The sequence below is a fragment of the Pteropus vampyrus genome, unplaced genomic scaffold (genome assembly GCF_000151845.1).
Source record: "Pteropus vampyrus isolate Shadow unplaced genomic scaffold, Pvam_2.0 Scaffold14, whole genome shotgun sequence".
Taxonomy (NCBI): Eukaryota; Metazoa; Chordata; class Mammalia; order Chiroptera; family Pteropodidae; genus Pteropus; species Pteropus vampyrus.
The window spans coordinates 8,624,435-8,640,346 of NW_011888795.1; the positions used below are offsets into that span (position 1 = coordinate 8,624,435).

Genomic DNA, 15,912 nt, shown 5'->3' on the forward strand with positions numbered 1-15,912 from the left:
GGCGCTGTAGGCGTAAAAATAAAAAAAATAAGGGATTGTAAGCTGACAAGGTCCTTGCAATCTGTGAGGTCAACCAAGGGTTGCCTCACCTAAAAAAAATAAAAGAAAAGAAAAAAAAAAAAGAGATCTAGCAAAACCTGAGGCAGGGAGAAATACTCTGAAGGCACCTGTTCTTACAAGTTAGTATTTAAGAAGGGACACCAATAGAAACTAATAATAATAATAAAAACATTATCTATTACATAGGAACTAATTGTTCTCTGATCACTTAGATGTTAACTTTTTCTTAACTGAATTTTAGGATGTTCAGATTATCTGGAAGTGACCTCTGTCATTCTATTAATAAATGAGGTTGATTTAGCAAATCTGACTGCTTGGCAGGAATCCACCTTCTCCCTCTCTGTTTCCTCTCTACATCCCTTCCAAGCAGGGCACACTCTAGCCAAAAGAATTATTGGATTATAAACTCCTTAAAGACATGACTGTAATTTAATCATTTTTTGGTACCCTTCCAAAGCACCTAGGACAGTGCTTAGTCTATAGAGTGTTTTTAACATGTCTTTTAAAGCAGAAAATTATATGTATATATTGGGGAAAGAAAATCTCTCTATTTCTTAAAAAAAAAAAAAAAAAAAGCCTTGACCTACTTGAAAGCGATGATGTTAGGGTGCTTCAACTTCCTCAAATGCTTGATATCCGTCTCATTTTGTTCTCTTACTTTCTTGATGGCCACCTCCTCCGCTCGGAACTTGCCCAGGAAGACAGCTCCTTGGGCTCCACTACCCAGCCACTGCAGCTCTGAGATCTCCTCAAATGGCACTTCCCAAGTATCTAGGCACACAAGCAAGAAACAAGCTTAAAAAGATCTCGGAATTTGCTCATGGACCACTCCAAAGGTACCAACTTCACCATTACCCAAAATGACCTCTATCCTTTGTCTCCCACCTGGTAACTCACCAAAAGGTATATCCTTCCTATGGGCCTTGACACTACAGATCAGACAGACACTCCCATGTATTAATTTCATCAATTTTTAACCAGTGAGATCAAGCAGATCAGAGATTTCCAATATGTTCTCCTCCAAACAAAACATAGCCTGACACTCCGACCTCCTCACTTCAAGCTTTCATGTTTAGTCAGTTCACCTTACTGTGTCTACACCACTATCCCTACCCCATCATTCATTATAAGTGTCGTTTTATTCCTCTTTGAATTTCTAGTCAGAAGCTCAATTAATCCTTGCTGAATGAATTTTCAATAATACTCTCCTAAGAACCTAATTATGTATAAAACTTATATTAGTATTTATCTTTTACTTAGTATCTAGTATATGCCAGATACTAGCATAGTGCTTTACATGTCTTGTGTTTAATCCTTATAACAGTCCTACAAGTTTGGCCTTATTATGGTTATTTACTTCAAAATATAAAAGATTTTTAATGTTTAATATTTCTGTGGCGATTAATTTTTTCTTTTAAAAAATTTTTTAAAGATCAGAAAATTAAGGCACGGGGTGGGTAAGTAAGTTACTCAAGGTCATGTAGCTGGTAAGTGGCAGAACTGGGCCCAGAACTTCAGAACTGGCAGATTCCAAGGACCATGTTTCATCCACTATATCATATTTCCTCTCATGAAGAAATTGAGAGGGTCATTAGTTATGATATATTTACTCATACAGATGCACGATTTTCAAGTTTCTCTTTTTCTCTGAGTTTGATTTTTTTTTTTTTTTTTTGGCACCAATAATGTAACAGGGGTCATTTCAAAATGGTGAAATTTTTTTAACCGTAAGTTTATTTTATTTTTATAATGGATAAAATGCTATTTAAAAGAAATAAAGCACTTCAAAAATTCAATCAATATGTGCTTTAATCTTGTGAAACTGACTTAAAAAGAAGAATATCATCCTTTGATCCTTCTCCTTGTCCCCTTTTTGCTGCTGCATTATCACTGAACTGGTAAGAAATGAACATCAAAGAGCCAGGAACCCCAGCGAGTGAGGAGAAGATAATGACAATGTTAAAGGTTATGAGAGATTCTTGTTGGATCACCAATCACTAACAGGCCCCTATCTATCTGCAGAACACTGAATTTCGTAGTGTTGAGTTAGCTTTGAAGACATTCTGGTCTTGAAAGCAAATCAACTCATCATCTACTATGTGAAGCAAGAACAGAAAGAGTTCATTGGTAGCTAGAAGGGAACTACATTTCTCTCCTCTAATTTTCTCTATCTTAAGAGAAATAAAATTCTGTAGATTCTTAATAAAATGTGGCTTCTCATTATAATGGTTAAAACATGACCTTTGAAATATAACTAAACTACATAGAGCAGAAAAACTTGTAGTGAGGGTAGTTTATATCACGGGTATTCATCCCATTCTTCTGATATTAACAGTATTACAGGTTTCTGCTCTATTGAAATTGAGTAGATGCTATATAAAAGCAAATATCTCTAAAATACAAATATGAAATCACAAAAGGAACAAGTGTTACCAAATAAGATCTAGGAGGAAGCAGTAAGTTATAGGCTTGACTGCTTTCAAGATCTTTATGGCTCTAATGATGGACAAGTATTAATTATCTCAAGCAGCCTCAATTTCATTCCCATTGGCTTATTCGTACAGCACACACAGGATTGCAGATATTGATGGCATACTCTAAAAGAGTTTTGCTATTAGGGGTCCAGTGAAGAACTAAACACGGGATCATTTTGACCATTCTGGGGGCAGAATAAAATAATATCACAGTATTTGGGGCAAGAACATAACTAGGTAATATTTCTCTGAATAACTTTATAAAAGCCCAAGTTATCCCAATTTTTAACACAATAACAATGAAAATTAGACAATCTTTCGGTGTCTTTTTTTCCCCCTATTTACTCAATCTGAATTTACTTATAAATACTAGAAATATTGGAAAATATTAGGAAAGAAACAGAAAAACATGTATTTTATCTGATATCTATCTCATACTGTTTTCATCTTCAGTCTTTGTTAATGTGTATATAACTATGTAAAAGTTGTATTGATGTATAATTTTTCTTTTTCATGTATTATGTATTCTCCATGTATTTATATAGTTTTTATTATAAGCTTTAATAGTTGTTTACTGTACCCTCTTATCTTCTTTGGTACTTAAGTGTTTCATTTTTTTGTTTATAGTTTAAATTTGAAATTACTATTTTTTCTTTCTTTATATTATTTCCTCAGACTCAATCCTTAGATTAAAGAGTACAGTCTCCTGGCTCATGGTATCCATTCCAAATTGCTAGCCGAAAGGATTTTGCTAGTTTTTGCTGACAGCAGCAAGGTGACTATGTCTCTTTTACTACAAATTTGCCAGCAATAAGTATTCCCAGTTATTTTCTGGTGCTAATTTAATTAGGTATAAAATAGTGTTTTATGAGTTTGTACTATTTTAATTGCCAGGATGTAGAATATTTTCTTTATACTTGTTTAATACATCTACTTTCTATGAACTGTCAAATTTATCATTTGTCCATTTATTTATTAGGGTCTTGTAGTTCTCATAAAGGAGCTTCCTCTCTATTTCTTTGAAAATATGAAGATAATATTTTTAAAGTCTTTTTCTTTTAATTTTTTTTGAACAAAATATTCTTGTAGTTGCCTGTCACTTTCTTTGTAACTTCTTTTACTGCCTACTCTATCTTTTAAGGGTGATTTGTAGTTAATTTTTTAAAAGTTTAACTTTTACATCCATCTGGAATTTATTTTGGTGTATGGTGTGAGGACTGATATACATTAATTTTTTTCCATATTGTTAGTGATTCCAAAATAACTTGTTAAATAATCCTTTTTACATCATTTTATAATGCTTACATTATAATTTACTATATTTTTAATAAATAATGCCTATTATTTGGTATTTTATAAAATGAGAAATGAATTATTAAAATACAAATGATAACTACATTTGGTGCTCAAATACCAAAGGTTGAGAATATTATAAGAAATAAAATATTCCTCTACCAATAGTGTAAAATAAAGTAATACTTCAACCACCTTTGCATCAACCTTTTTAGTAGAACTGATTACAGAAGTAAAATTAATGGATGTTATTTAGTCCTCTTGTCCTGTCCCAATGTCCCTGTCAAAGGAAGCCAAAGAAGAGGAAAATGGCAGGAAAATAAAGTTAGCAATCAAGATGTGAAAAAATGAGGGCCTATATCATTGACAAGCAAGATCTCTAACCTCATAATAATGAAAACTGGCTGTGCTCCATCCAGTGTTTGTCCCAGACTTTCTGCTGCATTTATATCTGTCTCACTGGTACTCTTCCCCATTTTTTTTTATCTTCTCTCTGATTCATCACTATGACTACTATCTTAATTCCAACATCCACCATGTCCCCTAAGACTGAGAAAGAGCCACATACCCACCTGCTTTAATGCATAAGCTCTCCTTTGTTTATTCAGACATATCTATGACAATACTTGCTTTAAGACTGGGAACTATTTAGAAATAAAAGATTTCAATTACACATAGCACTACCTTACTTGGACTTCACTACCAACGTAAATGGGAGATGAAGACATCATTAAAATTTTTTAAAATCTAGTGAAATTTCCTCCTAAATACCAAATGCAGGGAAACATCTCTCACATGTGCTATTCTTTGGTTGACTATAATCCAGGATTAAAGATTAGCTCCCTGATCCCAGAGCTGACAAGAAAAAAACTACACTTAGTTTTTGCCTAGCAAATCTCTTTTACAGCCGACAGCAATACCAGCCCACAGTAAGTATCTTGTCATCTGTTTAAGAGTTAGGCAGCTGCTATGCCTTTGTAAGCTTAAGCTGACCAGGCCTGTTCCCTATTTATTCCTGAAATAAGACTTTCTAAAAAAGTCACATAATCAACTGGATGACAAATTAAATACAAGTTTATAGAATTACTAAACAAATTTTTTTAAAGGCTCCTTTTCATAAACAGAGAATGTGTATGTTGTACCTTTTATGAGTCTGAACCTCAATGTAGCATTTGGATCCTGAGACCCCAAATTACCACCAAAATAATTATGAGACTAGACAAGTTAAGATCCTAAAAACCAAATGTAGTTTATCACATAAGCAGATATTTGTAGGTTTTGCATCTAAGCAGAGAAGAGGGAACCTTTAAAAAATAATAAATTAAGGGTGGTTATCGCTGGATTGTGGGATGATAAGTCATTTTTATTTTCCTCTTTGTGCTTATCTTTATTCCCAATTTAAAAAATAACAACACTGTTTAACACAGGAGTCCCCAACCTTGTGTGACGAGAAATTATTTTTTAATTTCCTTGAAACCTTAAGATCATGGTGGGGGGAGAAAGAGTGGAATGTACAGAGTATGGGAGTATGTATGAAAGAAGGAGACAGACAGACAGACAGACAGACAGACAAAATTCAGGGACTGACAAAGAATTTCTGCATGGAGCAGGAATAGATGCTATGGTTGACAAATCCTGAAAAGTACACCTTGAACTGATAGATTTACCAGTAAATCCCAATATACTTATAGGGGAAGAGGCTGGTCTTGGTTTGGGAGAAAGTATTTCAAGAATAGGAAAAACAGAATACGTGAGAAAAGTAGGTTAATGGTGACTAATGTCAACTGGCTATTGTGGAAAAGCTGTCAACAGTCTTGCCTAAAACAGATGAACATATATATTTTAAAGGAGGGTCACAGAGTCTAATATTCAGTTATAAAATAAAACAGAATCTTATTTCCTTATTTCCATATTTTCCTTTCCAAAATTTCTTGATGAGAGAACTCATAACAACTGAATCACTTACACAAGGCTACAAAGATATGAATCAAAAGCCTTGAAAGCAACAAACCCTTTGAATCCAACCATTCCTCTTCTAGGAATTGATTTTAGGGAATAATCAAAAATATGTTCAAGTTAAATAATAGACAGATGTTCAGTGCAGTGTGGCTTACAATCACTAACTGTCAAGCAATAGAGTATCGTTTAAATGAATATTGGTATGTTCATACAATTTCACATTATGCAAGCATTAAAAACTATGCTGAAGAAGTATATTTCATGATATGGGAAATGTTTACAATATGATGTGAAAATAAGTATGACTACTGTTTTAAGGCACATATACACACACAAATAGACTAACATAATTTATACCAAAAACATTAATGGTGGTTATTCTCAGGAGAATGGAGATCATAGTTTACTGTAACTTCTGGGGGTGGGGAAAACTTACCCATATATTTCAAATTTTCTCTATATAATTACTTTTATTATCAGGGAAAATAAAGTTCTTTTAAAGAACACAAATGAAATTATAAAGAACACTAGGGACATGTGTTGTCTTTACTTCAAAATCATAATGCTTGAATTGGAATATATGAATATACATGTTATGCAATGATGGGAGTTAAAAATTTACTTTTTAAAAAGCTGTGAGATCTAGAAAAATAATGCCTCTCAAGAATGGTTAAATATTTTCTCTTTCCTCAAAATGTGAGCTTTCTGTGCCTTGACTGTAAGAAAAAAGTTCCTTTTTATTACAACCTAAGGGAGGCCTGCAATCTTCAGGGGTGGTCCCATGTGACTTCTCTTTCGGTTCTCAGTGGCCATCAGACTCTTTTTACACATACAACACCTGGTCTTCCTAGGTGGTCTCCCATCCAAGTACTAACCAGGCCTGACCCTGCTTAGCTTTCGAGATCAGACGGGATCGGACTTGTTCAGGGTAGTATGGCCATAGACCCATCAGACTTTTTGATTGTGTAAACTTTCAATAAGAAATTTAGACAGGCAAATATTTTGTGATTGATTTATAAATTATATATCTGCACAACTTTATTAAAATACCAAATATGTATATGAAAACATGCATGAAAATAGAAATCTCAAATGATGAAATAAAAGGAACGGGAGCTCTAACATTTTCTTTCTCATAATATTATGGATTGTCGTATACGTACTCTACCCTGGACACCACTGGACTGGATAACCACACAAGATGGGTTTCAACCAAAAAAGACCAATCAAATATGAATCTGTTCCATTCAGAAGGTCTATGGGAAATTGATATGAGGTATTTATCTGGCACGAGTTCTTTAATTTACCCACAGGTCAAAGATTATCCAGTTAATGATGGTGGTGTGTTTACACAGAAAATATCTTCCATGTCCATAGTCTAGCTTACCTTGTTGCTGCAACTTGTAATCAGTGGAATATGCCTTCCCAATGATATTCCATACAGGCCTTAAGCATCCAAATAGTCCTTCAAGAAACCCACCACTGCCACTGCCCGACCTGCTGAACTGAATCTTGATGTCTTCAGTTCCACTCATGCTCCCTCCGTCCACAGTGCTGCTGTTCCCCTGAGACACAGCCATCTCCGATTCATCTTGTTCCCTTAGCTGAAGAATGCTGTTCTCAAACTGGTCCCTGGAATCCTCGCTTACACTTGTCAACACTGTTGTGGTGGTGGGGCTATTCATGCCCTCAGTCAGCTCTGTCTGCACCACCCCCTTTTCCTGCTGGTCTTTAAGGAATGTGGGTGAAGGGTGACTCCCCATTGGTGTGAGTTCATCTTGTAGTCCATTAAAGGTTTTGTTTTCAGTCAAGGGTAAGTGCGGGGAGGAGGAGCAGCTCAGGTACTCCTGAGGGTCGGCCATCGTGCCATGAGTATGCCCAAGGTCCTGAGATGACACTCAGAGGATTATTTGAATAGAGTTCTGATGTAAGAAAGGGCTCCAAAACCTAGGGAAACAGGAGGAGGTCATGAGATCATCCTTTCTTTAGTCATCCAACATGACTATACTTCTGTTTATAATAATAAAATCAATGAAACAATGGGGATTAAACAGTGCTCTATATCCACATGATAAAATACTATGCAGCAACTAAAAATCATGTTGTACAAGAGTATTTACTCACATGAAAAAAATGTTCATAACATATAACATAAAAAATAAGTTAGAACAATATATTCTACACAAACTTTTCAAATTTTTAATTTAAAAGAATGCATGAACAAATATACAAGAAAAACGATTGGAAGAATTTATCTAAAGAATTAGCTATTAATTGTCTAAAGAATTAACTAGGTGGTTAGAGTTTTTTGAAGAGGTATACTATTGTGTTTTTCAAGATTTTCTAAACATTCTGCATTAATATCTGGCTACAGACTAAGTGTCTGCACTTCCTCCCAAATTCATATGTGGAAACTTAATCCCCATTGTGATGGTATTTGGAGGTGGGGACTTTGGGAGGCAATTAGGTCATGAGGGTAAAGCCCTCATGAATGGGATTAGTGCCCTTATAAAAGAGATCCTGAAGAGCTCCCTTGCCTCTTCTGCCATGTGAAGACACAGTGAGAAGACAGCTGTCTATGAACCAGGAAATAGGCCCTAACCAGGTATTGAATCTGCCAATGTCTTGATCTTGGATATCCCAGCCTCCAGAACAGTGAGAGGTAAATGTTTACTGTTTGAGCCATCTACTTTATGGTATTTTTGTTACAGCAGCCTGAACAGACTAAGACATATGTATTATGTTTATAATCAGAAATAAAAAATTATTTCCCTTCCCAAAAGGAAATTAAATGTTCTGATATATATGTTTTTATTAGAAACTGCATCCTCTATTATTATAAGGTACCACTCATCTTTGCTTCAGTGTCTTATTCACTAGTGAGACTATTCCAGGTAGTATTGGGCAGCAGCTGGAGATAATAACTCTTATAAGAGGTGGACAAAGGGCAGAATATGGTGACTTTATGTTAAGCTAAAGCTTTTGGACTTTATCCTCAAGATAACAGGGAGCCATTAAGGAATGTTGAGAGAAGGAGTGATTTGGTTGGATTTGTAATTTAAAATTACATTGCTAGAAATAGAAGTTGGAATGAAGGGGAAAGACTAAAAGGTCAAGATATCAGGAGGAAGATTCCAAGTAAGAAATGGTAAGGGCCTGAATCAAGCCAGTAGAAATGGCAATGATGAGGAGGGAATGGATTTAAGAGTAGAATTGCTAAGATCTAGTGATTGATTAGACATAGGGATAGGTAAGGAAAAGGGAGAGGAGAAGAATAATGTTCAGATAACTTACTTGAGATAATGGATAAATAGGCAATGTCATTAACAGAGATATGAAATATCAGAAAAAAGATTTGGAAAGAAGGCAATTAACTCAGTTACAGACATAGAAGGTTTAAGTCCTACTGTGTGTGTCATGCACTGAACTAGGCTTTTATTTTGGTTATCTGATTTTAAAAAGGCACTTTGCTGAGAGTATTATACTAAGTGAAATAAGCCAGACAGAAAAGGACAAGAACCATATGATTTCACTCATTTGTGGGATGTAAAACAAAAAGCAACAAATGAACAAACAAAACAAACGAACAAAAACGAACTCATAAATATAGACAACAGAATGGGATGTGAGGAGGACAAAGGGTAAAGAAGGTCAAATATATGGTAATGGAAGGAAACTAGGCTTTGGGTGGTAAATACACAATTGAGTATATAGATGTCGTATTATAATGTTTTACAAGTGAAATTTATGTAATATTATTAACAAATGTTACCCTAATCGATCAATCCATCAATCAATAAAAGACACTTTGTAGAAAGAGGTAAAGATAGGTGTTCCTTTAGGTCAGGGGCAGAAGTATCAAAATAATACAAGGGTGACTGCAAGTTAAATAAAAATGCACTTATTAAATATATGCTTGGAGCTATGCCACGCAATAGGTGAGGTTCTATGGATTCAGAACATTACTGTTGCCATTATTACTTTTAATGATAATTAAGACAAAGAGCTTCACAATTCATAGAGCCCTGTTTACATAATCAGTAATGTGCTGATAAACCAGCTCTCCAGGAAAAAAAACAACCACCATCATCCAATTTGTAGTATTTGCCTATTTCCCTGGTATAAATACTCCTGCCATAGCAGATTTTAAGCAAATAACAGTTTAACAACCTGCTTGCAAAGTTACTAAATATTTAACAATTGGTTCTTACAAACGGATGTATAAGCCAGCTCCAGCACTAATAATCCCTTTAAGAGTGTCGTTCTCATTTTACAGAGAATTAAGAAACTTTTCTAAGGACATATATGGAGTAAGTGGTAGAACAGGAATTGAAATCTCACTCAAAATTCAGATTTCCAAATTCCTTTGCCTTCTTATACAACACAATGGCATTCTTATGATAACCCCTCACTTTCTTAGAGTGTTTTGAGGTTAAAAAATACCGTTGCTTATTATCTTGATCTAAACATTTGATCCCCTGTGTAAGGAAGCCTGAGCAAAAATCATTATCCTTGTTTTTCATAGGACACTAAGGCCTAGAGAGGTCTATGACAAAGGGCACAGAGCCAGGATTGAATACTAGGTCATTTTTTCTTATCCAAAACTCTCTCCTGTATCATGCTGTCTCTTTAAGACACAGTTCTTCCTTTCAAAGCTTACAAACTTTTTAAGGAATTAATAATCACATCAAGGGAATCACCTCCTGACTGTTCCACTCTCCCCCCACGACAAATGTGCCATATTCTGTTATATAAAACTGCGAGAGGAAAAAAAAAACCCAACAATAATGGGGAGTAGAAGTAGGTAACTCAAGCTGAATGAAAGAGGTAAGGCTTGAGATGAAGATTTGAAAGGAAGATGTGTTTGAAACTGACAGAGGATAGGAAGCCAGGGAGAAAAAAGCATTAGCAGAGGCAGGGAAACGGAAATGACCAGGGCAGGTGAGGGGTTGGTAACTAAATTCTAGAGATGGAGAAATGTAGGGGCTGGGAAACTGCCTGGGAATATAAGGATGGGGGAAAAAAAAAGAAAAAGAAAAGCTGGAGCCCTCTGTTACAGCAATAGCTGTTTGCTAAATGGACCCCCATTTCCCTCACTCCATCCTCCCCACTTGGTTCCTTTTGTGATCATCACTAAACGTTGACATTAGTGATCCCTCATTTGGCTTTCTTTGTTGAACTCCTGCCACAACCTTGAGCTGTCTCTTGCCTTTGGCCTCTGCAACCTTGCTCTGCTCGATCTCTTTCGAGTCTGCTGACTTCAGACTATCTGACCCAGCCACTGCCTCAGCAGTTCCTTCCAGTCTGCCTCTGCCGTTGGGACTCGTGGTTATCCTATACAGCACAGGGTGTCCATTATGCCCTTGGCTCATATCACACTTGAGGATAATGCAAATATCCAAATGTATATGTGAATTTCAGCCAAACATCTATTTGTGCAATTTGTTCTTTGAATCAAACTACAGGACATTATATTAAATTCGTGGTAAATTTCCATTCTGTACATTTTTATACTGAGTTTCTCCCTGATGACATCATATTGGAATGAAATCATGTACAAAGTTAGAAAATCATGTGTTTGTTTTGTACTCTCTTCCCATTTCTAAGAGGTTAAGGGTGCATATGAGGTGGACCCGTTCCCATTGGCACTAGGAATAAGTCTAAAGAAGAGAACTTCAGCATGATCATCACATTTAGTTTGATACTTAAGACATCAAGGAATAACGGGACCTTCAAGGAATATAGTCCAACCTGCCTGTTTTACATATATGGATCAAATCCCAGAGAGATTGCTGACTTGCTCGACACAACTGATAGCAGAGCTGGCATGAGCTCTCCTTCCTCATCCTATGCTCTTCCCCTAGTCTGGTTGTTTCTCAGATAAAGAGAAACGAATAGCCATGATATGACCACTGATGATAACAAGAATCATTCAGTGTTATTCCTGATGCACAAAAGCTCCTCCCAAGGCAGCACAGGCACCAACCTAGAGGGGTGACCCTGCATCTGTCAACAGAACAGTGAAAGGCTGCCCAGCACTGCTCTGGAAGTGGTCAGAGGTGAGGCAAACCTCAAAGCGTGTATAAAGATGTGTGGTCAAAGAGGCTTTCTCTGCTCACCAAGAATACCGACCGAGTCCAATCTCATCCAACAAAGGCAGAGAAGTAGGAAGGCATAAGAACAAAGAGAAAGGAATCATCACCATGACTATATTCAAATTTGATCAGAGCTGATTCTACATTTAAGGAGTGTAGGAGGGTAAAAATATCTAAATTTTACCTGTGTTTGTATGTACACCCACAGACTGCCACTGCACAGTGAAGAAGCTGGTTAAGTGGAAACTGAGGGAATACAAGCAGCCCCACTGTCTCTGCCTCTGTCTTTGCCCTCTCGGTTCCTCTCTCCCTGTCCAAAATTTGGCTCAGGTACCCTCAAGGAAACTGACTGACTGGATCTTTTAATTCATGAGAAGTCAAAGCTAGTATGTATTGGGAGGGGACAGAAAAATACTGAGGCAAGATTTTTAAACATTAGGAGTCAAATGGAAAAAGATAAGAAAGAACAGAAGGGTAAAGGCGCAAGGTTGGCATGTCTCCCTTATCCGTAGGGAGCTCTGTGGGCAGGGCTGCAGGTGAAGTGATGCTGCTGCCACCCTCACAAGGGCTTCTGAATCTGCCAGGAGCACAAAGAAGTGCTTCCATGGCTGCCCTACAGGAACACTTCCCTTGCCCTGTGAATTTCTCAGCCCCAAGAGGAAGAAGTGGTCTGTGCAAAATTAGTAGGCAAGAGTTGGAGAGAGCAGCAGCTGTGCATTTGCCAGGGCACTGCCAAATTCATAACAGTTTAACAACCTGCTTGCAAAGTTACTAAATATTTAACAATTGGTTCTTACAAACTGATGTATAAGCCAGCTCCAGCACTAATAATCCCTTTAAGAGTGTCGTTCTCATTTTACAGAGAATTAAGAAACTTTTCTAAGGACATATATGGAGTAAGTGGTAGAACAGGAATTGAAATCTCACTCAAAATTCAGATTTCCAAATTCCTTTGCCTTCTTATACAACACAATGGCATTCTTATGATAACCCCTCACTTTCTTAGAGTGTTTTGAGGTTAAAAAATACCGTTGCTTATTATCTTGATCTAAACATTTGATCCCCTGTGTAAGGAAGCCTGAGCAAAAATCATTATCCTTGTTTTTCATAGGACACTAAGGCCTAGAGAGGTCTATGACAAAGGGCACAGAGCCAGGATTGAATACTAGGTCATTTTTTCTTATCCAAAACTCTCTCCTGTATCATGCTGTCTCTTTAAGACACAGTTCTTCCTTTCAAAGCTTACAAACTTTTTAAGGAATTAATAATCACATCAAGGGAATCACCTCCTGACTGTTCCACTCTCCCCCCACGACAAATGTGCCATATTCTGTTATATAAAACTGCGAGAGGAAAAAAAAAACCCAACAATAATGGGGAGTAGAAGTAGGTAACTCAAGCTGAATGAAAGAGGTAAGGCTTGAGATGAAGATTTGAAAGGAAGATGTGTATGAAACTGACAGAGGATAGGAAGCCAGGGAGAAAAAAAGCATTAGCAGAGGCAGGGAAACGGAAATGACCAGGGCAGGTGAGGGGTTGGTAACTAAATTCTAGAGATGGAGAAATGTAGGGGCTGGGAAACTGCCTGGGAATATAAGGATGGGGGAAAAAAAAAGAAAAAGAAAAGCTGGAGCCCTTTGTTACAGCAATAGCTGTTTGCTAAATGGACCCCCATTTCCCTCACTCCATCCTCCCCACTTGGTTCCTTTTGTGATCATCACTAAACGTTGACATTAGTGATCCCTCATTTGGCTTTCTTTGTTGAACTCCTGCCACAACCTTGAGCTGTCTCTTGCCTTTGGCCTCTGCAACCTTGCTCTGCTCGATCTCTTTCGAGTCTGCTGACTTCAGACTATCTGACCCAGCCACTGCCTCAGCAGTTCCTTCCAGTCTGCCTCTGCCGTTGGGACTCGTGGTTATCCTATACAGCACAGGGTGTCCATTATGCCCTTGGCTCATATCACACTTGAGGATAATGCAAATATCCAAATGTATATGTGAATTTCAGCCAAACATCTATTTGTGCAATTTGTTCTTTGAATCAAACTACAGGACATTATATTAAATTCGTGGTAAATTTCCATTCTGTACATTTTTATACTGAGTTTCTCCCTGATGACATCATATTGGAATGAAATCATGTACAAAGTTAGAAAATCATGTGTTTGTTTTGTACTCTCTTCCCATTTCTAAGAGGTTAAGGGTGCATATGAGGTGGACCCGTTCCCATTGGCACTAGGAATAAGTCTAAAGAAGAGAACTTCAGCATGATCATCACATTTAGTTTGATACTTAAGACATCAAGGAATAACGGGACCTTCAAGGAATATAGTCCAACCTGCCTGTTTTACATATATGGATCAAATCCCAGAGAGATTGCTGACTTGCTCGACACAACTGATAGCAGAGCTGGCATGAGCTCTCCTTCCTCATCCTATGCTCTTCCCCTAGTCTGGTTGTTTCTCAGATAAAGAGAAACGAATAGCCATGATATGACCACTGATGATAACAAGAATCATTCAGTGTTATTCCTGATGCACAAAAGCTCCTCCCAAGGCAGCACAGGCACCAACCTAGAGGGGTGACCCTGCATCTGTCAACAGAACAGTGAAAGGCTGCCCAGCACTGCTCTGGAAGTGGTCAGAGGTGAGGCAAACCTCAAAGCGTGTATAAAGATGTGTGGTCAAAGAGGCTTTCTCTGCTCACCAAGAATACCGACCGAGTCCAATCTCATCCAACAAAGGCAGAGAAGTAGGAAGGCATAAGAACAAAGAGAAAGGAATCATCACCATGACTATATTCAAATTTGATCAGAGCTGATTCTACATTTAAGGAGTGTAGGAGGGTAAAAATATCTAAATTTTACCTGTGTTTGTATGTACACCCACAGACTGCCACTGCACAGTGAAGAAGCTGGTTAAGTGGAAACTGAGGGAATACAAGCAGCCCCACTGTCTCTGCCTCTGTCTTTGCCCTCTCGGTTCCTCTCTCCCTGTCCAAAATTTGGCTCAGGTACCCTCAAGGAAACTGACTGACTGGATCTTTTAATTCATGAGAAGTCAAAGCTAGTATGTATTGGGAGGGGACAGAAAAATACTGAGGCAAGATTTTTAAACATTAGGAGTCAAATGGAAAAAGATAAGAAAGAACAGAAGGGTAAAGGCGCAAGGTTGGCATGTCTCCCTTATCCGTAGGGAGCTCTGTGGGCAGGGCTGCAGGTGAAGTGATGCTGCTGCCACCCTCACAAGGGCTTCTGAATCTGCCAGGAGCACAAAGAAGTGCTTCCATGGCTGCCCTACAGGAACACTTCCCTTGCCCTGTGAATTTCTCAGCCCCAAGAGGAAGAAGTGGTCTGTGCAAAATTAGTAGGCAAGAGTCGGAGAGAGCAGCAGCTGTGCATTTGCCAGGGCACTGCCAAATTCTGGACATTACCCTGGCTTCAAGCCAAGATGGATCTGGCACAGAGAAAAAGAGAAATGGAAGAGGCAATATGGTCAAATGGCCCTCGAATTCCTGTTTATTATATAATACAATTTCCCCCACATTGCTAATAGATGATAATTATATTATAGATCATATTTTGAGTTCTATATCACAAATATGAGTAAATGGAAGATTTTGAAAAATTTTGCCCCACAGATAAACTTTTCAGTATGACTAAAATTAAATAAAATTTTAACTTAAGCCCTATTGCTGAGATTTCTTGATTGATATTGAGCTCTTCCCAAGCTGTCTTCTCTTTATTTGGTATTTTCTTGTCTTAAAATAAACACAACGCTGCCATCCTAACCTTGTCATTTCTCTAAAATTCATATGGTAATATTTAGAGCATAAGAGATTTCTGCTATTTTAAAACTGGGATTGAGTTACTTGTTCATAGTAATAACATAAAATGATGTTCCCAGGATAGAGGTCTGTCACTGAGATCTGGAATTGAATTTTGAAAAAATTAGATAGCTTTTTCTAGTGGAATTAAAATTATAAGTATATGATTTAAAATCAGATCAATAATAGAGTAGTCTACTATTGTG

General features: G+C 37.2%; 1 protein-coding gene and 1 pseudogene across 1 annotated transcript in view; both read right to left on the reverse strand.

The window, feature by feature from the left end:
- The window catches only part of MAP3K13 (mitogen-activated protein kinase kinase kinase 13), a 142,412-nt gene that overhangs the window by 30,367 nt on the left and 96,133 nt on the right, over positions 1-15,912 (reverse strand). The window contains exons 3-4 of the mRNA XM_023525599.1: positions 7,174-7,733; positions 648-831 (exon numbers count right to left, since the gene is read on the reverse strand). Coding sequence (XP_023381367.1) covers positions 648-831; positions 7,174-7,648 — 659 coding nt within the window. The 5' untranslated portion in view covers positions 7,649-7,733. The remainder of the gene's footprint in view (positions 1-647; positions 832-7,173; positions 7,734-15,912) is intronic.
- On the reverse strand, positions 6,613-6,731 carry LOC111734420 (annotated as a pseudogene).